This window comes from Lepidochelys olivacea (assembly GCF_965140295.1).
Source record: "Lepidochelys olivacea isolate rLepOli2 genome assembly, chromosome: 2".
Taxonomy (NCBI): Eukaryota; Metazoa; Chordata; order Testudines; family Cheloniidae; genus Lepidochelys; species Lepidochelys olivacea.
Window position 1 is genome coordinate 111,186,845 of NC_140412.1, and position 22,213 is coordinate 111,209,057.

The 22,213-nt window shown below is 40.3% G+C and overlaps 2 protein-coding genes across 2 annotated transcripts in view; one reads left to right on the forward strand and one right to left on the reverse strand.

The window, feature by feature from the left end:
* The window catches only part of RNF182 (ring finger protein 182), a 60,269-nt gene extending 52,149 nt beyond the window's left edge, over nt 1-8,120 (reverse strand). The window contains exon 1 of the mRNA XM_084620322.1: nt 8,041-8,120. The gene's annotated coding sequence lies outside the window, so the exon portion shown is untranslated. The remainder of the gene's footprint in view (nt 1-8,040) is intronic.
* Nucleotides 7,680-21,967, forward strand: CD83 (CD83 molecule). Its single transcript, XM_084620323.1, has 5 exons — nt 7,680-7,916; nt 8,053-8,183; nt 17,424-17,655; nt 17,794-17,897; nt 20,117-21,967. Exons 1-5 carry the CDS (start codon nt 7,874-7,876, stop codon nt 20,288-20,290), a joined length of 684 nt encoding a protein of 227 aa, XP_084476449.1. The 5' UTR covers nt 7,680-7,873; the 3' UTR covers nt 20,291-21,967.
* The last annotated feature ends 246 nt before the right edge of the window (nt 21,968-22,213 follow it).

Consider the following 22,213-nt stretch of genomic DNA (forward strand, 5'->3'; position numbering starts at 1 on the left):
AACCACTTTGTTATCATTGACTTCATTGTTAGTAGATGCTCATCATTATGGCAAAATTCTCTCCAAGCCATGTTATCATTGACTTCATTGTTAGTAGATGCTCATCATTATGGCAAAATTCTCTCCAAGCCATGTCACGGAGTCCCTGGGCGATGCTCTGGAACTGCTCCCCATGAAGCCAGTCAGGACTCTGGGGCAGTCGCCTTTCTGTGAGCAGCCTATCTTCAGGACACACAGCTCACCCAGCTTCCACCTTCCTGGGTCTGACCTCGGAGCATTCAGCATCCTCTGCCCCTCCGTGCGCTTCCCCCAGCGAGTCTGCTCAGGCAGAGCTCCTGGGGAAGTCAGAGGGTCCTGCACCCCAACTTCGCAGTCAGACGTGACTCTCAGCCAGCCAGTAAAACAGAGGTTTATTAGATGACAGGAACATGGTCTAAAACAGAGCTTGCAGGTGCAGAGAACAGGACCCCTCAGCTGGGTCCATTTTGGGGGGCAGTGAGCCAGACAACCACGTCTGCCCTTCACTCCATGTCCCAGCCAGCCCCCAACTGAAACTCCCTCCAGCCCCTCCTCCTCTGGGCTTTGTTCCTTTCCTAGGCCAGAAGGTCACCTGATTCCTTTGCTCTCCAACCCTTTAGCTCTCACCTTGCAGGGGGGAAGGGCCCAGGCCATCAGTTGCCAGGAAACAGGGTGTTGGCCATTCTCTGTGTCCAGACTCCTGCACACACATGCCCTCTAGGGCTCTGCAATGATCATACACCCTTACCCCACCACCTAGATACTTAAGAACTGCCTAGGGGAAACTGAGGCACCCCCACACTATTCAGAGGAAACATTAAGAACAGTCTCACTTCGTCACAAGCCACACATCAGATTTCAATTCTTTCAACTTGCCCAGATTCCTACTGATTTAATAGGTTATCCATGCATGTGGAAAAGCAGAATATAAATCAGCATCTGCCAAACAGGCATAAAGAAAAGTCTGCCCTTAAACTTGTGCAGACTGCAGATTATTACTAGGCTTGGCAGATTTCAATTTTCATTGTTTTAATCATTTCAATAGATAATGTTAACATTTATTTTTAACAATTTGGAGAAAAAATCAATTTAAATGTTTGCAGATGTGCAAAGTTATGGGTTATACACTTTTTTCAATTTTCATCTATTTAAATTTTCAGTTGTGTCAGACAAAAGGGATCAGACAATTATTTAATGACAGTACAAGAGATACAAAAAAGTTAAAGCTTTCTAACCATTAAAAGACAGATTTTCAACATGACATGTCAAAACATACAATGTTAATATCCTTAAATAAAAAGCATTTAAAGCATTTTTCTTACTTTCCCTATCTGTAAATTTTGATGATAGTTGATGGAAATATTCATCAGTTTGGGTATGAATGATAAAATCAACATTTACCAATATTAACCCATAAACATTTAATTCTTTCAAGACTAATTATGAGTAATCTACATGCACTGCATTAGTTACAGCCCTGCAACCTTCACTAACCTATAACTAATTGGTATGGATAGCCTCAAGCACCTTCTGTGACTAAGTGGAAGCCCAGCGACTCCACCCCTGGAAAGCCCCAGAAAATACAGCAACACCTTTCAGTTTAGCTGTTGTGGATTTCTATAGCTTCTTAGGAACATTCATTTGACTGAGAGTCTTGAGAGTGCCTGTGCGTTCTAACATTTAACATAATACATTTTTAAGAAGCAGTCACCTTCTGCAACATAAAACAAAAGCCATTCTGTTTTTATCAGTGGAAGGGGTACAACACTGAGCTGTTCCTTTAGAAACGGTTTCTCTTTCCTGCTCAAGGGTTTTATAATTATCCGGACTCTCATTCGGCACACAAAGAGACTAAGGACAAAACTACTGTCTAAACTGCCTTCTTTCTAATCCCAGCAAAGAGTAAACATGAGCCCTCTTCCAGCAACATGGTGTCTAAATCCATTGCCAAGACTTATTTACTAAGGATAGAAACTGGAGCTTCTGCAGGGGTTCTAAAATATGAAAAAAAGCATTCACATACCATGTGAAGGGTGCCAACATAGGAACAAAAGTATTGTAGACAGATTTGTCACCACTGTGATCTTGCACCCCATAATGCTTTATGGAAATATGCTTATGAAAGTAAATATGACATACCTGGAATATGTTTTATGCTAGATATGCCATGTAACATATCTCTGCAAAGGTTATGATCTACTGAATATATTCATCCTATTTGTATGCATGTATCATTTTTCAGAGTAACAGCCGTGTTAGTCTGTATTCGCAAAAAGAAAAGGAGGACTTGTGGCACCTTAGAGACTAACCAATTTATTTGAGCATGAGCTTTCGTGAGCTACAGCTCACTTCATCGGATGCATACCGTGGAAACTGCAGCAGACTTTATATACACACAGAGATCATAAAACAATACCTCCTCCCACCCCACTGTCCTGCTGGTAATAGCTTATCTAAAGTGAACATCAGGTTGGGCCATTTCCTGCACAAATCCAGGTTCTCTCACCCTCCACCCCCCCCACACACAAACTCACTCTCCTGCTGGTAATAGCTCATCCAAAGTGACCACTCTCCCTACAATGTGCATGGTAATCAAGGTGGGCCATGTCCAGCACAAATCCAGGCTCTCTCACCCCCTCCCCTTCCCCCCCCCCCCAGGGACACACACACACACACACAAACTCACTCTCCTGCTGGCAATAGCTCATCCAAACTGACCACTCTCCAAGTTTAAATCCAACTTTAACCAGAACGTCTGGGGGCGGGGGTAGGAAAAAACAAGGGGAAATAGGCTACGTTGCATAATGACTTAGCCACTCCCAGTCTCTATTTAAGCCTAAATTAATAGTATCCAATTTGCAAATGAATTCCAATTCAGCAGTTTCTCGCTGGAGTCTGGATTTGAAGTTTTTTTGTTTTAAGATAGCGACCTTCATGTCTGTGATTGCGTGACCAGAGAGATTGATGTGTTCTCTGACTGGTTTATGAATGTTATAATTCTTGACATCTGATTTGTGTCCATTTATTCTTTTACGTAGAGACTGTCCAGTTTGACCAATGTAAATGGCAGAGGGGCATTGCTGGCACATGATGGCATATATCACATTGGTGGCTGTGCAGGTGAACGAGCCTCTGATAGTGTGGCTGATGTTATTAGGCCCTGTGATGGTGTCCCCTGAATAGATATGTGGGCACAGTTGGCAACGGGCTTTGTTGCAAGGATAAGTTCCTGGGTTAGTGGTTCTGTTGTGTGGTATGTGGTTGTTGGCGAGTATTTGCTTCAGGTTGCGGGGCTGTCTGTAGGCAAGGACTGGCCTGTCTCCCAAGATTTGTGAGAGTGTTGGGTCATCCTTTAGGATAGGTTGTAGATCCTTAATAATGCGTTGGAGGGGTTTTAGTTGGGGGCTGAAGGTGACGGCTAGTGGCATTCTGTTATTTTCTTTGTTAGGCCTGTCCTGTAGTAGGTAACTTCTGGGAACTCCTCTGGCTCTATCAATCTGTTTCTTCACTTCCGCAGGTGGGTATTGTAGTTGTAAGAATGCTTAATAGAGATCTTGTAGGTGTTTGTCTCTATCTGAGGGGTTGGAGCAAATGTGGTTGTATCGCAGAGCTTGGCTGTAGACAATGGATCGTGTGGTGTGGTCAGGGTGAAAGCTGGAGGCATGTAGATAGGAATAGCGGTCAGTAGGTTTCCGGTATAGGGTGGTGTTTATGTGACCATTGTTTATTAGCACTGTAGTGTCCAGGAAGTGGATCTCTTGTGTGGACTGGTCCAGGCTGAGGTTGATGGTGGGATGGAAGTTGTTGAAATCATGGTGGAATTCCTCAAGGGCTTCTTTTCCATGGGTCCAGATGATGAAGATGTCATCAATATAGCGCAAGTAGAGTAGGGGCTTTAGGGGACAAGAGCTGAGGAAGCGTTGTTCTAAATCAGCCATAAAAATGTTGGCATACTGTGGGGCCATGCGGGTACCCATAGCAGTGCCGCTGATCTGAAGGTATACATTGTCCCCAAATGTGAAGGAGTTATGGGTAAGGACAAAGTCACAAAGTTCAGCCACCAGGTTAGCCGTGACATTATCGGGGATAGTGTTCTTGACGGCTTGTAGTCCATCTTTGTGTGGAATGTTGGTGTAGAGGGCTTCTACATCCATAGTGGCCAGGATGGTGTTATCAGGAAGATCACCGATGGATTGAAGTTTCCTCAGGAAGTCAGTGGTGTCTCGAAGGTAGCTGGGAGTGCTGGTAGCGCTGGTAGCGTAGGGCCTGAGGAGGGAGTCTACATAGCCAGACAATCCTGCTGTCAGGGTGCCAATGCCTGAGATGATGGGGCGCCCAGGATTTCCAGGTTTATGGATCTTGGGTAGTAGATAGAATATCCCAGGTCAGGGGTCCAGGGGTGTGTCTGTGCGGATTAGATCTTGTGCTTGAAGTTATGATTATTGGCTGTGTACTTGTTTGATTTTAAGTAGCCTTATTAAGGCATTTGGTCAGCTTCTATAGAAAGGGATTTGAAAGTTAAGTGACCAATCAAGAAACACTTAACAGACAATGGCTCTTGGAAGACTCCAATCCACATAAGAAGTCTACCTAAGAACGTTCAAGGTAGCATGTGACCAATGGCTGCTACCTGTAAGTTCTGAGTCATGCATGGACATGTGACTTGCCCATGTGACTCCAAAACTCCATCTTGTAGCTGGGATTCCACACAGGGGGAGGGAGGGGTATCCACCCACAAGAGAAAGTCTATTTAGACCCCTTGGAGACCCCTCCATTTTGTCTTCAGCTGGCTCTAGAGATAGCCTCTCCACCCCCAAAGGATACCTGAAAGAAACTGGAACAAAGGACTGTAACCACTGGGGTGTGAGTGATTGCTGGACCCAGACTAGAAGGAGACTAGTCTGTAAAAAGAAGCTGACTGGAACACCTTTGAGGGTGAGATTCCATCTGTAATCACTTTCTTACTGTATTAGGCATAGGCTTGCATGTTTTGTTTTATTTTGTTTGGTAATTCACTTTGTTCTGTCTGTTATTACTTGGATCTACTTAAATCCTACTTTTTGTATTTAATAAAATCACTTTTTACTTATTAATTAACCCAGAGTATGTATTGATACCTGGCGGGGCAAACAGCTGTGCATATCTCTCCATCAGTGTTATAGAGGGTGAACAATTTATGAGTTTACCCTGTATAAGCTTTATACAGGGTAAAACTGATTTATTTGGGGTTTGCGAGTTGGGCATCTGAGTGTTGGAGACAGAAACACTTCTTAAGCCATTTTCAGTTAAGTCTGCCGCTTGTGGGACGTTGTTCAGACCTGGGTCTGAGTTTGTAACTGGCAAGTGTGTCTGGAACAACCAGGCAGGGTTCTGAAGTCCCAAGCTGCTTCCTGGTGGTCATTGTCTTGTAGAGAACCATATGGAGTTGAAAAGGAATTTGAGATGTGTCTATCAGGCAGACATAGGGATGAAAACTAATTTACATACCACATCATCAGGCATGTGCATCATACTAATATCTTAGCAAACCAATATCTGATTAGGAGGGAATGAACTGATACTAATATTTATTGAACACTGTCAGCGTTCAATAAATCCCAGACTTTTCAGCATTCTCTATGACACCTTGGATTTTCACACTTGTTTCTATTTTAATTAATGGTCAACTTCCACTCTTGGATTTGACCATGCAGCTCCTGCAATTAGTTGCAGCCCTGCAAAGAGGTGGACTTATTTCATCTCACAGACTGATAAAAAGTAATATAATTCTCAGTAGTCTCCCACCTAAACTAGTCCTACTAAGCTTTGATTACTTCTAAATGAAACTCAAGAGCCACCAGAATGCTTAAGATGAGGGGTAGGTTTGTGCTACAGAATCAATAATCATGTACATATAAGAGTGTTCAGGATCGGAAAGTACAGTCAGACTCAAAGTTTCCACAAGGGAAAATCCCTGCAAGGGAAATTTTAGAAGCAGAATGCTCTCCCACAGTCAAAGCAAATAAAATTTCACTTTCTTTTTCCATACCTTGCTTGGTTGCTGTCATGGCCCCTGCAGACTGTCCGTATATTTTATTGTGAGGATGACAGACAACTGAGTTTATAAATATTTGCAGGGGGAAAGAGAGAAGGATTTGTCTGAGGCTATAACTATCCTAGGGGAAAAAAATAATATTTTGAAATGTGTTAACTAACTTGATACTAAACACAAATTAACACCCTAGTCTAGACAGGACCAAGTCATGTTTTAAAACATTTTAGCTAATGTGTTTTAAATGACAGTCTATACTAAGGGAAAAGTCTTGTTTAATGTCACGGTAGTTAAAATGTGTTAATTAAAATGTTTTAAAACTGAATGCTTTTTCCTCATGCAGACTTGAGCTAAGTGGAGAAATGTTTTTTCCAGCAGTAGCAACAAGGATACCTCTCATACCCGATTCCATCTCTTCTCCCTTTAGCAAGGATGTTATGATTGTTTACAGAAAAGGGTACAAATAAATTCCCAGATGAAAATTGACTTTGTTAAGAAAAAGGATTGGAACATATTCCCCTGTCAAACACTGTTAATAGAAATTATAATTTAAATTAAACATCACCTATTGCTTTTCATCCATGTATCTCCCAGTACAATACAAATGTGGTTAGGCATCATATCCCCATTACTCATTTAAAAATAAAAGCTCAGGTTAGGTAGAGTAAAGCTTGTAATATTTACCAGACGTCACACAGAAGCGATAACGCACAGATGAAAATATATGTATCATATCCAACTAAGTAAAAACATGGTAAAATAGCACTAGCAGGGCTAGCTTCCACAGGGGAAGCGGGCCTGGATTTCTAGAAGTGCTAAACATACAAAATTAGCTGCTTTTGAAAATCAGCGCATAAAACAATTGTGAAGGTTTTACGGTAAATCCCTTGAGTTCTGAGTGGACAAAAAGAACCTGAACCATTTTCAAAAATGTCAGCATCTTTTAAAGCATTATGATTCATAAATGCTTTCTGATGAACCTCAAACTTCCCCAAAAAGTCTGCCCTGAGAATGGGTTATACAATTTTAAGGAAATAACTTCGTCAGAAAGTTAGAACGGAGTGTCCGAATTGGGCTTCTGACAGAAACCATCTGAGCTTGTCTATGTGGGGAAATTTACAGGGAAAAATTTACTGGTATAATTATCTTGCTGTAGTTGTACTAGTGTAACTCCCTATGTGAATACCCATTTTCTGGAATAGGAGTGCCATATTCTGGCTTCTGTTGCTTTCAGCACAAGATAAACTAAACCAGAAAAAATGGAATACGAGTGTCCACATGGGGAATTTTAACAATACAACTACAGCTACATAATTATACCAGTCTCATTATGCCCGTAAATTTCCCCATGTAGATATATCCTTAAAGCCTGGGCTATGGAGTCACCCTGGTGTTGTAATCTGAGGGTTTAACTATGGTTTCTGAAAAGGCAGTGAACACGGCTTGTCCTTGGCTGCACTTGCAGTTATACCATATTCAGCACTCACTGCTGACACCTATTGTCATCAGTGAGTAATTTTACTTTTCTGTTCAGTCCTGTTAAGGAGAGGGGCAGGAAAGGAGACGTCATCAGCAAAAACAGAAAGGGGAAGTGGGGGAGCCCTAGCAGGGTTAAGGGGAGGAGCCTTCACACTCCCACTCAGGGATTTTCCCTGCATCTGGGGACTTCAGACTCAAACTGTTTGGCTGGGACATACCCCTGCTGACGTTCTCTAGAGCGGTTTGCCTAAGGCTGGAAACAGCAGCTGCTTCACCTCTGTTCACACAGCTCCTCCTGCAAAGAACAAATCACAACTCCTCTGCAATCCAAGACAGCAGCAAGCCATGCTTTCGGCATACTACACCCAGCTTGTTATCCTGAGCAATGGTAAACATGATGCTTTCATTTTTAATTTTACTTCTCATTGATTTCTGCAGGGTGTATTTTGGCAGTAATTCTTCTGAAGATTGGAATGCTTAGGCCTCTCTTTTTAAAGATGATTTGTGTGTACCTGTGCTTGCAGTATGGTGTTTCATTCGTGGGACTTCTGTGGCCATTCCAGAGGTTGCAGTGATGTGTACAGAAGAAACCCTGCTGCCCTGTGAAGCTCCTCGGGACCCACACGTCACCTATGAGGCAGTGTCCTGGCATAAAGTAAGGAAATGTTACTGTGATTTATGAAGACTATGCATTTTGTTTTGCTTTCCCACCTGCTTCTAACTTTCCTCATAGGAAATGCTTGGTTGTTTTATGGAGAAGCATCTTTCTGTCAGAGCAGTGGAGGCATGAAGGTAGCATAGGCATTGCCTGCCATGACTTGTCACATGCCATAGGATATTTACACACTGCTGTATGCAGATGATTGAGCATGACTCTTTAGGTGTCCCTTGCCTGCTCACCAGCCTGCACTGTGTCAGAGTTCTGAGGATGCCCACACTGCTATTCTAGATATTCTGCTCTTCACAAGGCTGCATCTGTAATGTTGCTCCAGCCCTGGGCTAACCAATGTGCATTTGGTGCAGTTGCACAGACACCCCCATTTCAGGCCCCCCCCCAACCACTAGAAAAAAAACAACCCCCCAACTGACTGGTGCTGCAGCCCTCAGCACCTGCTCCAGTTCGCAACACCACTCGTTCACATTTGACCCAGTTGCTTCTTCCATGATGGAGGAGCGGCTGGGCCAAACCTGAGTGGTGCGGGGCCATGTGAGTGCGGGGTGGATGATGGGAGTGAGCACAGTTGGGTGGCCAGCACCTGGAGGAGCCACCCTAGCTTGGGATGGGAGCAGAGCAGTGGGTGGGTGCTACTGGTGAATGGCCAGGAAGAGGTCCCTACATACATAAAGATATATCTAAGTTAGTCAGAATTGTTCAGAATTTCTCTAGTTGTCCATCAATAAATCTAAAGTCTTTCTACCTTCAGGTTTTTTCCTGAGGGGTTGGGCTGAGTGGAAGTGAGTGCTTAGAAGGGAGGGCCTTCAACTTGATGGATTTGGAGAGTTTCAGTGATCCTTTTTTCCCCCCATCCGCTTTTAAAGACTGAATAAGCAAATATTTTACTTATAAATATTTATTAATCAATGAATACCCCATGTTTCCATCTCTGCACTGGGAGCCTGTAAAATGGGGGAATTCCAACTGTGTGGGATGTTTCCCTTGATTCCCACCCTGGGGAAACATCTCTACAGGGCTTGGTCTGGTTTAGGTCTGTGGACCTGAAGAAAATGGACAGAGGCAGGCTAAGGGTGGAAGAAAACAGGGGGACAAACTGGCTCCCAAATGTGCAAGTTAAAACAGCCTGAGGCTCTATTGTGCTGCTTCCCATACTGCGGGCAGAAACCCTCCTACATAGGGGTGAGGATCAGTTCTGATCAGTGGAGCACCAGGAAGCACAGCTCTTGCAGGAACTGTGCTTTCCAGAGCAGGAGCTGGTGGGGCCAGACAACAGAACAGAACTGAGAACCATCATTGTGAGAGAAGAATTCTGAGGAAACACTGCAGGACTGATTCGCTGTACCTCTCTGGTGGCACAAAGAAAGAGGATCTGGCCCTTGATGAAGACCACTGCATGCTCTCTCCTTTGGTTAACTGAGTGTTGCTCTCACCATCCACACCACTTTAAGGAGAACAAACAAATGACAGAGTGCAGCTAGGCAACCACATGTAGAATTAATCAGTTATTTAAAAAACAGCTACCGAAGGATTAATCAATGAACACCACATACGGCCCCCAAAGGGCTAATTAAAAAGTAATTCCAACAAACGGTATGAAATTTCAGACTGTAGAGTTCAAACAGCTGTTAGGCTAAATCTTTTGTACAAGGTCACTTTGAACTGTGCCGTAAATGCGAGCAATTAATCTTTGGCTTCTGCTGCTTTTTAAAAAATGATGGATGATGATGTGCCTCTGCAGTTTGTGTGGAATTAATGCTTAGATAACACACCTCGCAGGACATCATTGCCTTTTCTTAACAATTATTGGAGCACTTTTAGATTTTTTTTTTTTAAGATCTCCTTTAAAGAAGATATTTTAGAATACCAGGGTTTTCAAGTTTTATCTTAAAAACCCCTTAATAATAATAATAATATTCTAGCGCAAAAACCAAATAAATATAATATGGGAGTACTAAGTACTACAACTATGTCCAATGTGCTAAAGTCTCAATCCTGCACGTGAGTACACATGCGCTTAACGTGGCATGCATGAATAGGCCGTTGAAGTCAATCAAGCTACTTGTGTGTAAAGTTAGACGTGTGTAAGGGTTCATAGGCTCAGGGCCTAAGTCAGTTAGCTCAAGTGCAAGGGTTTTTATTCAAAAATACTTACAGTAGTGGGGCCTAGTGGATCAGGCACTAGGCAGAGTGCCACGTGCTCCTTGATGTTATTCCTGGCTTTGTCACAGATTTGCTGGGTAAGTTTCTGAAACTACACTTTTCATAACTGGGACCTGCATAAGGGTGATCTGATCTTCCTGGGATGCTGAGCACCCACAAGTACAGACAAGTCCTCTGGAGGGGTGGTGCTCAGCATCCGTACAATCAGGATACTTCTATTTAAGCGGCTAAAACTTTAGGGAGCAAACTAGTGAAATTGTGGCTTTGATCTCTCCATGTCTCATCTATAAAATAGAAGTGTGGATAATAAAACTTTATTCACCTACCTCTTAGGGCTCTTGTTTGTATAGAAATTTGAACATGTGAAGCATTTTGTAAGGGCTAAGAGCCATTCTTTTACTTTCAATTAATTTTAAACAGGATAAGAAGATATACACATTAAATTCTAGTCGATATCTGGCTGTTTTATTTGTGCTTTAGCTAGGAAAAACCTGATCTAAAAGTAAGTTTTGTTAAAAGGGGAAAAGCTTTTATTTAGCTGGGGGAAAAAACTCTTAACGCTCTAGCTCTTTCTTGTATAATGTAAAAATGAGGCAAAATGCTTTGGATAAGTATCCAAAATACATATCTGAAAACATATTTAAGTTAGTTTTTGTCTGATGCCTTTACATAAAGCACAGAGGGTCAGTTTCTATCCGCATATATACCCAATTAGAGCTGAGCAAAAAATTTCCATCAAAATCTTGGAAAAATGCCTTTTTGACTGCAAGAAATTTTGGGGGTTTTTTTGCTTGAAAAAAAATTTTTTTCCTCTGAAAAAATTCTAAATGAAAAATTTCAGTTTTTTTTCTTAAGAATTTAATTGCAGTAGGAAAAAGACCAAAACACACTTTCACTTTATTTTTAAAAATTTTTTACACTGGGTAAAGAAGGAGAAAATGCATTTTTTCCTCCCGATAAAAAAAAGCTTTCAAAACGTCAAATTTTTTAAAAAGGAATTTAGTGGCAAATTTCAAATTAAATACAATTTTTTAATTTTGAGGGGGGTTAAGTTTCACAAAATATACTTAACTTTTTTAGATGAGTTCATGACTCAGTTTTGCCATCTGGGCACAACACTGGGTTGTTGCTGGGGCTGAGGAGAAGGGTACACTCTAGGGTGAGCAGTGGAGCATGTGTGCAAAGAGTACCTTACCTTCTCCAAATCTGGGCAGTGTGTGATGGGTGGGGCAGACCAATGGCTCCTCCTCATCCCAGCACCCTTTGTGTGCTGCATGTCCTCGGGACACAGGGATGGAGAAGTCTCTGTGTTTCAGAAGGGTGTGAGGATGAATCCGCTCCTTTCATCTTTCCTCCCTGTATATACTGTGCACCATTGTAAGGCCCAGAGCACACTGAGTTTGCCTGGGTGTAACAGAGCAGAATGCACCGTCACATGGAACTTTTCTCTTGAAGTGAATTTACTGCCGTGCTAGGGAAGGGTAATAAATTCAGAGCCCTAAATAATAGTTCTCTTCACTAAGAGCTAGATTCTGCCAGGGGTAGAGTTCTCCAGTGGGTTTTTAAGAACTTTGCTGGATTGGAACCAGACTAAACATGGGCCAGAATCTGTGACCAATACTCACACTGAGTAATACTTTGAAATCAGTGGGACTACTCACCATCAATAAGCTGGGAGGGGGGGGGTGAGGGAGAGGGGGAGAAGGGGCAGACTCTGGCTCAAAATTAGGTAAAGCATAATAGCAGAAGAACAATCTTATTTTATATGCTGCCCCTCCACTAATAAGCCTAAGCACTGAATGGGAAAAAACATTTCTTCCTCATTCTGTCCTTGATCTTTGCGGCGAAAGTTCATAAGAAACCCATCAGTGCCAAGTGACCATGAAGGTGTTTTCGTGACACCAACATTTATCCACTAGGTAGTCTCAGTTCAGTTCCAGCTCATTCTGTATTAGCCACTGGACACTACACACTTGACATTTGAAAATAAATTCCTTCTTGTAATTTTTTTTATATTAAGATCAACAATTTATTTAACAGCGAAAAAATTCAAGTTTATTATTCATAGTGAATTTTTAAATGAAACCATTTCCCCAAATGATCCTACACTCAGAAAAACAATAGTAACACACCCATCTTGATTATGACATCAGCCTTGGAGCAATACCATTTTGCATGTAATAAAAAGCGGTTTTTATGATGAAGGGACATGATATTGTCAATTTAATGTACCATTTTGCTTAAGGAGAGTACTATGAAAGAAAGCCATTTGATGAGACTGGAGTGTGTATGTTAACTGAATAGCCATTTTCTTTCAAACATATCTAATAAAATTAAGTTTAGTTGATTATTTTTCCCCAAAGCGCAGGGAGTTGTGTGTAGGACCTCTGCACTGGGTGAATTTCACTCTTGGTTAACGTCAGCTAAGTTAGATGACGTTATAGTTTGTATTCTAAAGAACAGCTAAAAAAAACATTTTCTATCTGTGATCTAGAGAACAATTCTTGTCCCATACTGCACCTTGTTTGGTTTGCTGAAAGAAAGTCTATTACAGAATGTTTGCTGAAAGTGAATTTAAAATTTAGAATCGCAATTATTCTCCCCTGATTCTAAGAATTACATTCATCCAGTCAGAGAACAGAAGCACATTATGTAACCTATATGTTCAATCAATGTTTGGATATCAAATATTCACAAACAACACCTTGTAAACAAGCTACAGATCAAGAGCTATTTGTACAAATTATTCATCAAAATTTAAATAGTGAATACATTTGAGAATATGGCAATCTGTATGGATAATTCAGAGACAGAAAAAATACAACATTTATTTGGTAAATTATTCATTACAAATTACTTACCCAGCTCTAGTAACTACAAATTACTGTAAGGAACTAATTTTTTGGAGCAAAGTACTCTTTACATTGTGGTTTCTCGCCATTTTTCTCGCCTATCTCCAGAGAAGACAAAAGGCCTCAAATTTTGCTGTCAGTTAAACTGGTGTAACTCCTGAATAATTCCATCAAAATAATGGAATTAGTAAGGATTTACACCAGTGTAAGAGTAAAAATTTGCCCTAGAGAATTATTTTAAAGAGGTAAGAAGTCTTGCAGCTCTTAAGCCCTGTCTACATTGGCTCCCCAGTCATGTTTGTGAACAGTGTTTAAGTACAGTTCTAACTGAACAGTGCTTAAGCATGGTATGAATGGTGCCACGCTACATGAAAAACCATTAAAAAAACGGATCTAGTCTAGAACATCTAAAGATGTGTTTAAGAGAGTTCAAACATAGCAGTAGGGAGAGCCTAAGAAACCCAGTACAGAAAGGGGCCCAAATCCAATGTTTCGGAGAACCAAAGATTTAAAATGATTTGCAGAAACAAAACTATAGTCAATCAAATTTGATATATGCCCTGGAGAAAAGACAACCTTTCCTTTTCATGAGCCATTGATTTGTATTCATGTGCTGATTCAAGTTGTAATTGGGTTGACTCAGTTTTTGTCTTCCATCCTATTTCCCCGCTTGTAAAAAAGGCACTAAATTATATTTTGTTAGGACTAGAATTTGGAAAAATGCACACAGCTTCATGGGTGAATCCCCATGTGTTGATTGCCTCTTACCCCAGCATTTAAAGTAGCGTGCTTTTCCTCATTGCCATGAAGGTGATGAGCAACAACAAAGAGCAAGCTGTCTGGGTGGTTCTGAAAAGTTGGAAGCCTGTCAGAAATGTTGTCCCCAGGCCAAATAAATAGGACAATAAAAATAAACTAAAAATTCTTTCGTTGTTTAATTTATTTCAAGCAGAGAGGCAGAAGAACACTGCCTGCAGGTCCCTGTTTCCCAGCAAAATTCTTGCTTCAGTAATTCTCAGCAGCCAGTATGCTAATGAATCAATTTTTATGTAAATAAGTTCAACATTATATATTTCTGTGGGTTCCAGAATGATTCATAATGTGCCTTTTGGTTTTGAAACCTTGTAAAGGAATTACAAGAAAAAGGGGTATAGGTAAAGCCCAACTCTCTTTCATGATCCTAAGTGCTTATCAAGAACATTCAACGCTATGTAGCTCTATCAACAGTGGTAGCTCTACAACATGGGGTTGAACTGAAACACAAATCTAGGCAAAAAACATTTTGAGGCTGATTAAAGAACAGGATGGTTTGTATGTGTGTGGATTGCAGCCACTTACAGTGTCCTGAATCAACATCCGCTGACTGTGTGTCGAATTAATTAGACATACCCCATGTCATCCACCTTATGCTGTGCAGTTGTGGCATCACCTGGAGAAAATTTGGCATGGATTAGTATTGGATTATCATGGGAACCTGATGTGTTAAATGTTCTGTCTAGCAAAAGTTTGCTAAGTATCATGGGAGGAGGCAAAATGATGAAGTAGCATTTTGGTGACTTTAATTAGGTTTGGGAAAAATAAGTTAGTAGTAACGTAGACATGTGTTTAAGAGACAACATGACTGCTGCCTTGCCTCTGAATATTTTGTTGACTTTATTTTTAATGACTGTGGGCTATGCAGAGAGACTTTCAAATCCTTAAATTCCTTCAGATCTTTTTCTGCTAATTTTACAATTAAAGAGGATTTTAATATATATATATATACACACACACACACACACGGATATATATATATATATATATATATATATATATATATATATATAAAAATAAAGACTGCAAAGAGAAATTATTTACTTAAAGCATCTGAGGAAAAATAGAATCACTGATGAATGTGATGTCTTTTTACGCAAAGGCTCTAAAACTACCACCAGATGTCCCTGTAGCCTAAAACATGTAGCAGGGCTGTTATGCTGTACCCTCAAGTGTGAGTGATACTGAGAACTGTATTTTCCTGTGTTGAAAAGGAGACCACATGGAAATAAAGGAAGTACAAAAATAATAATTGTAAAGTAGAGATGGGCCAAGATCGGAACCATTTATGTGAATATTCCTTTCTCCCAATATTTAGAGATTTGGATAAAACAGGATCTGGATCCAAATAATGATCAGAGTTCCATAAATGAGGGAGGAACTGTAGGCGGTGAAGCTACCTGTTTTTTAAAAAAAAGTATATTCTGTATGTACAGACCATACAGAGGGTATATTTACACTTCACACTAAACCTGGGTCTGTGAGACCAGGTTTGTAGACTCAGTGTTTTCAAACCTGCGCTTGACCATCCACATGGCATTATAAATCTGAGCTTACAGTTGGTGGACCAGGTTTCACAGCTGTGCTAACGCAACCATACTGCATTATGCAGACCTTCTGACACGGGTTTGCGGCTTGACCTGCATCCACACTGCAAAATAGCAAGGCTTGGATGCAAGTCTCAGCAGGACATGGGCACTGACCCACCCCCCTAGGACATGAGTCCTAGAACTCTGCTGAATGTTTGCTGACCCAGGTCAGACTGATTTGTGTGTAGACGGAAGGGAGGTTTGGGCTCAAATCTAAGTCAGGGCCTGGGTTTAGTTTGTGCAGTGTAGACATACTCAGGGTGCTTTGGTGAATGTAAACTGAAATCATCTTACTCGTCTGTCTCTCTCTAGTGATAATTCTACTATTTTGGAGTTCTATAGTCATGCCTTACACCAGACCATCTCAAAGAACTTTAGAGCTAAAAGTGAATCCTACCTCACAACACCCCTGTGAAGTAGGGAAACATGATTATCTCCATTTTACAGATGGAAGAAATGAGACATCAAATGGCAAAGTCATTTGCCTAAGGTCATACAGGAAGTTAGTGTCAGGCCAAGACTAGAACTCGTGGACCTTGTTTAGTTCTCATTTGCACCAGCTTTTGGTTAGCATAATTCCATTGACTTTAGTGGTGGTTCTCCTAATTTACAACAGCATAAGAAAAGAATAAAGCATCCTATCTCCTGATTCCCAGTCCTCTGCCTTAACAACAAGACCATCCAACCTTTCCACTCACTGTTTGCTGTCAGGGAAATCAGAAATTGTACAAGATGACGTACAAGAATCTATATAATTATCTGAAACTTATATGTAAAATTTTAAAAGGAGTGTTCTAATTGGGTAGCCGAGATACTAGGAGAGCAGGACCTGTATTTTAGGGCAAAGGGATTGACAGCCAGAGCGGCTTTCTGTATTGCATTATAGGCAATTTTGCATTTCATTAGAGAGCTAGGACCAAATGCACACTTGATGGAAGCATGTCAATTCCATTCATTTCACTGAAGTTGATCCAGTCCCACCAGATCTGTATCTATTCCTGTACTAGAAGTATAGATCCCGATTTCCATATACACCACTCTGGCAGTAATAAAAGGTCTTAAAATGCTTAAGTCCATGTGACAAGGTCAAGGCGCTGCAACCTGTAAAAGGTTAACAGGCCCTCCTTGTTTGGGTGGAGTGTAACAGGAAGGGGAAGTTGAGTCAAAGGTGAATTAAGGGAAGGGAGTGCCTTCTTTCTTTCTGCTGGTTCAAATGGGGAAGGCCCCTGGGAATTATTGCATGTGCTCTTCCTTTTGTGGATAATAAGCCCTGAAGAAGGGAACTTAAAAGGACAGATTTGGAGCTTTAATCACTGGCCATGCCTCCTTCCTGATCAGCACCATACCCCTATTAGGGAGCTCTTACAACTCTCTAGCACAAGGAAGGCTGGCTGCAACAGCCCTCTCCCTCCTCCTCTACGGACCTCTACTAGGGTCTCTGTTAGCTTCCTAGGCGCTGAATTTATCCCACAGCCTTCTATTGTATTGTAGTTCCACTGGATATATATCCAGATTAGATAGATTAAGAAACCATGTTGAATAGTTGCATGTTTGTGTGTATGCACGCACACACATTCTTAACCACTGGAAATGTAGATAAAACTCATGATGGGCAGGATCACTTCATTTGCAGGCAGAAAATATTATACCATCATCCTGGAATTTTTCCCCTTCAAATATATTGTGCATTTTCTTTTTTAAACAAAGCTTGTGTTTGTATAAAATATCATTCCCCTAAAACTGAGGAAAGCCAGCAGATTATGCTCACTGTAGCTTTATCAATAAAATATGTTGGTGTTTTCCAGATCGTTGGAAATGGTGAAGAACTGGAAGAGATGGTACGGAAGACCCTTGAGAATGGTGTGGAATATTACTATCCAAAAGAACTTAATGGATCCTTGCAGCTCTCTAGTGACACCTCATATTCCTTGAGAATCACAAACACTACTAGCCACAACAGTGGGACATACGGGTGCAACTTGTGGGCACCAGCTGGAAAACACAACCAAAGTGGCACCATCATATTAAAAGTAACAGGTATAGTAGGGTATTTGACTTCTTCATGCTTGATATGGCAATTTAGTGATTAAAGACCATTTCAAGATATGTTTTACTTCAAAGGTGAACAGAGGTACCAATACATCTTTAAAACATCTCATTTATTTTATATTTCAGGTTGTACTGAACGATTAGATGAAAAATTTGAAAAATACAGAGCGGAACTTTTATTGCTGTCCTGCCTTGGGATTTTTTACTTGCTGCTCATCTTTTTTACCTGTGTAAGTAATGTTTTCTACATGTTTGCTTTTGCCTTTTCAAAATATTTCATTTACCAATAGAAGCTGGTTTCCATATCTAGTTTATGGCCAAATTCTGAATTCCTTGTATGCCCAAAACTTCTGTCAAAGTCACGGAGAGATTTGGGTGCACAAAGAATGCAGGATTGAGTCCTCAATAGATAAAGTATTTATTCACTCCATACACCAGTTTGACTCACTACATACTGTCCTTCCGGAGCACCAATGTGCTCATTTCTGCTCCCAGTTACGCCAAGTATAGATTCAGAGTAAGGCCATTAACTTCAGTGGATGCTCTCAGCAAACACAATGTGGCAACTGGAAATACAATTTGTCCAAGAATGAGGTACAGACCTACAGGATATCTGCTCCATTTATTATGTTCCCCAGTCTGATGGGCTGCATATTGTCCAACCTGCACACTGCGATCCTGATACGTCCCTCACTGAAATCCTGAGATTTTTGCCTGTTTCCTTATCTGTAAAATAGGGATGATTACTTCAGAGGGATGCTGTGAATCTTAGTATTTGCCATTATATGTCTGTAAAGCATTTTGAGATCACTGGATGTGGAGCAGTATAGAAGTAGAAAGTAATATTATACACCAAAGGTAATGAAATCAGTAGTTTGCAATTGACCATGAATTACAGCTCATTGAAAGCAAAATACAAAAGCCACTTCTTTGACCTGGCTGCACACAGCACCACCACTTGTAATGCCACCCCGGACAAAAAACAAACAAACCAACCAACCCACCCCAAACCAAAAATAAACAAACAAACCAACCTGAAAAAATGAGAATACCATGCAATGTAAACTTTGGTCCTTACTATCAGGAGGGAAGAGCGAGAGTGAAATATATTTTTCTCCGCACACTTAACTTTGAGATGGTTATGGGGATCTGGAGAGAGTAGGCATGTTAGAAGCTAGCTAGACAGGAATGGGATGAAACATTTATGATACTAGTGAAACCATTCCCTATGGCAGAAAAACCAGGAAGTCTATAGTTCATCACCTTGAGGAGGCAAGTCCCTCAAGTTTTAAGTGCTAATTAGATTTTTCAGTAATGGTTCTGTTCTCCCTCACCCCTTTGGGAATCTTACATGAGAGTTTTGGTGCGTTTTACTAAAAACCCCAAACCCTCCACCATTCACTTTTAAAGTTTTCTTGGCTAAATTTTATTGGTATTATTGTCATGTTCAGTGACACAAATCATAAATGCTATCTGATTGGAGAATTAGCTGCAGCTAAAAGTAGCTTTTCATATATCTTCAGGGAGCAATTAAACTCATGTCTGCCTGTTTTTTAGATTGACAATTTCTGCCAGTAATTTGTGCCATTCAGAATAAAGTTTGACAAGCTAAATCTTGTAGAAATTTGCTAAGAAGAAAGTATGAAAGCAAGTATATCACTCATTAAAAAAAGATGCCCCCATTTTGTTCAATGTCTCTAATGTGGCTCGTGCTGGTTGTACATATTACAACTGTAAATTTTATTTGCAGTTGAAGTTTTGTGATTTAAAAAAAAAAAAAAATGAACCTTATGTGGAGGTGACCATCCTGATGAAAAATTACATGCGACACTCTACTAGCATGGGAGTCCAATCTCAGGGAGACTAAATCAGCTTTCATCAATGTTTAATATTGTCTTAATCTTAGCAAAGAACTTTGCTATTCAATATGTCTGTTAAATTCTTATAAGCCTCATTATTCCTGAGCGCTTAACAGCCATTGAACTCAATGGCAGTTTTGAGTGTGGATCGATGGGAGGATTGGGACTTTAATAAGATTTATACTTCACAATTTGATGAAGATATTTCAGACTTTAACTGGCATACAAGTCAGGTGAAAACAGGTTTGTGATCCAACACTAGATTGTCACTTTTCAAAAAGATTACCAAACGGAGGCCCATTTTCACCAAAGCCTGTAAATTTAAAATAAGGTTCTCCGTTTCCCTGTGGTATCTAGGTCTTATTATTATGTGATACTTCAGGTAAGTGGGTAAGCAAGACAGTTGAACATTTTCCTTTTATTGGTGAGCCACAGTTTGGTGAGAAATGAATAGAGAAGGTGTTCCAATTAATTGTGGTTAGCACTGAGCAAACTCTTAACAGTAATTTTAATGTATAATCCTTACTTTAAAAATGTATTTAAAAAAGAACAAATTAACATCAAGTGATCCTTTTCTTTGCTTTTTTTAGACATGCCTAAAAAAAGAGAACATGCTTCCAGGTTACCATAAACACAGAAGAGAACAGAAACACACACTTATCCTTGTCAGTGCACAAGAAAAGAAGATTATCCAGTGTTTAGGAAGCAACAGCACTTGCAAAAATGGACCTAATTTGAGTTCTGGCCAAGTTGATGTAGTTTAAGAAAGCATGGGCTCATTAATAAACACATCATGAAGATGGATGGTTGGGCAGCATAGAGAGGAAATAAAAGCTAACATACTGCCTCTTCAGGGTAGCCTGATAGCTTGGGTAATCTGTCAAATACCTGCTTGTGCTGGACAAGTCTTCAAAGAGCATCTTCATACGGTACACTAGCTGGTGAATTTAAGGTGACTAACAAATACTCAGTGCCGCCTTACAGCTTTGTTACAAGGCTACTATAATGTTGGCGTGTGCTCCATTTCAATTCATTATAGCCTCTCTCAGAACAAGATGGGTATTTCTACCATCTGAAAACTACGTTACAGAGAGGATTGGACAGTGTTAATTTAGGGGATTAAGTTATCGACTGAACTAATATCTCGGCTCTTTTAACAGTCATGCACTACTGCTGCTGCAGTACAATTTTTCAGAAAGCTAAGCATATAGGCCTCACTCTCCTCTGGACGGTGAGCTCTTGTTTTTGACAGCATTCGCTACCATGACTGAAGTATGGCTACATAAGCATCCTGGAGTTTCACCAAAATCAAGCAGATATTTTTATTTTTGGGGAGTTAATCGCAGAGTGATTGATGGACAGAGATGTAAGAGAGATAGACAACATCCTGGAAATCTTTCCCTAGTATGCAGACCCTTCCATTAGTGCAAGGAGTGCAGATAAATAAGAGGCCTGTCAGTGATTTCCCAAGAGCACCTTTACTTGAGAGAACATTTATATGTATTACACATACATACATACACACACACAGCTACAAATTTATTATGCTTTTTAAACACACCACATCAGTGAAGAAGCACATGCTATTCAGAAGACTTATAAACAGATGGATTTTTCTATGGTTTATAAAACACATGAGACTGAATTTATCTCTGGTTTAAATCAGTGAAATTACACTAGGGCAAATAGGGCCTGTGGCTTGTAAAATCAGTCATCTGTGGGGGGTTTTAACCTGCCCTTGGAATATACTGAGAAAGCCAAGGGATATGAGAGGAGAGCACCTACTTTTGGCTGCTCATGGTGTATACGGAGTATATAAAATGAGGATTGAGGAAAGCTAAGTTCAGGTATCTCTAGGGAAAGGAGACCCGTCACCTTGAACCAAAGAGAGCAAGGGAGGTTCCAGACCTCAGATGATGGAATCTGAGAGAACAGAACTTCCCTCACTAGCTTGCCTGCATGCACGTTCAAGTAAGAATACAATTTAGAGGAATTCTAGAAGTTTGTGCTTGAGGTTTGAATCTGTGAAATGAGGAGCAAAACAGGATAGATTCACAATCACTTAACAATACCATTAAAATAATTGTATAAAAATTGGATTCAATAATTATAAAAGCTAATTGATGTAGTATAATTTTTAAAAGGGATTGTAATTCTAAATTGTGTAAAGAAGACTATCCTTTGACTGTATTGAAGGTTTAATGGGAGGAAAGCACAACTGTGTCACTCAACAACGCCCCTTTTGCCAATTGAAGTTCTGCACCAATTGAGTTTCAAGGGAATTCTGTTCAGTTGTTGGCCAGAAGGACGGTGAGGGTGCAGGACTGAATGTGTTATTTATTTGGTACATGCTAGATTACCACCACACATTTGAATTTATATGTAAAATTAATTACATAAAAGCATGTACTGTAAGTGAAATTAAATTCAGAGGTAACCTACCTACCTGTATTCCTGTGTGCCATGTATTGTAAATAAATTGCTCCATAGCAACTGTGGTTTATTCTACATCTGATACAGTTAACAGATTAAGATGCCTGACTCTGTGTGTGTGTGTGTAAGTAAGTAAAACTGATTATTTCGTGTATTTCCAAGTGGTTAAAATTATTTATTTACTCCTCAAAGTTCAATTTTAGGTAAATTAAACCTGTTCCGTCGCTAATAGATAAATGTATCCCCCCTAATTT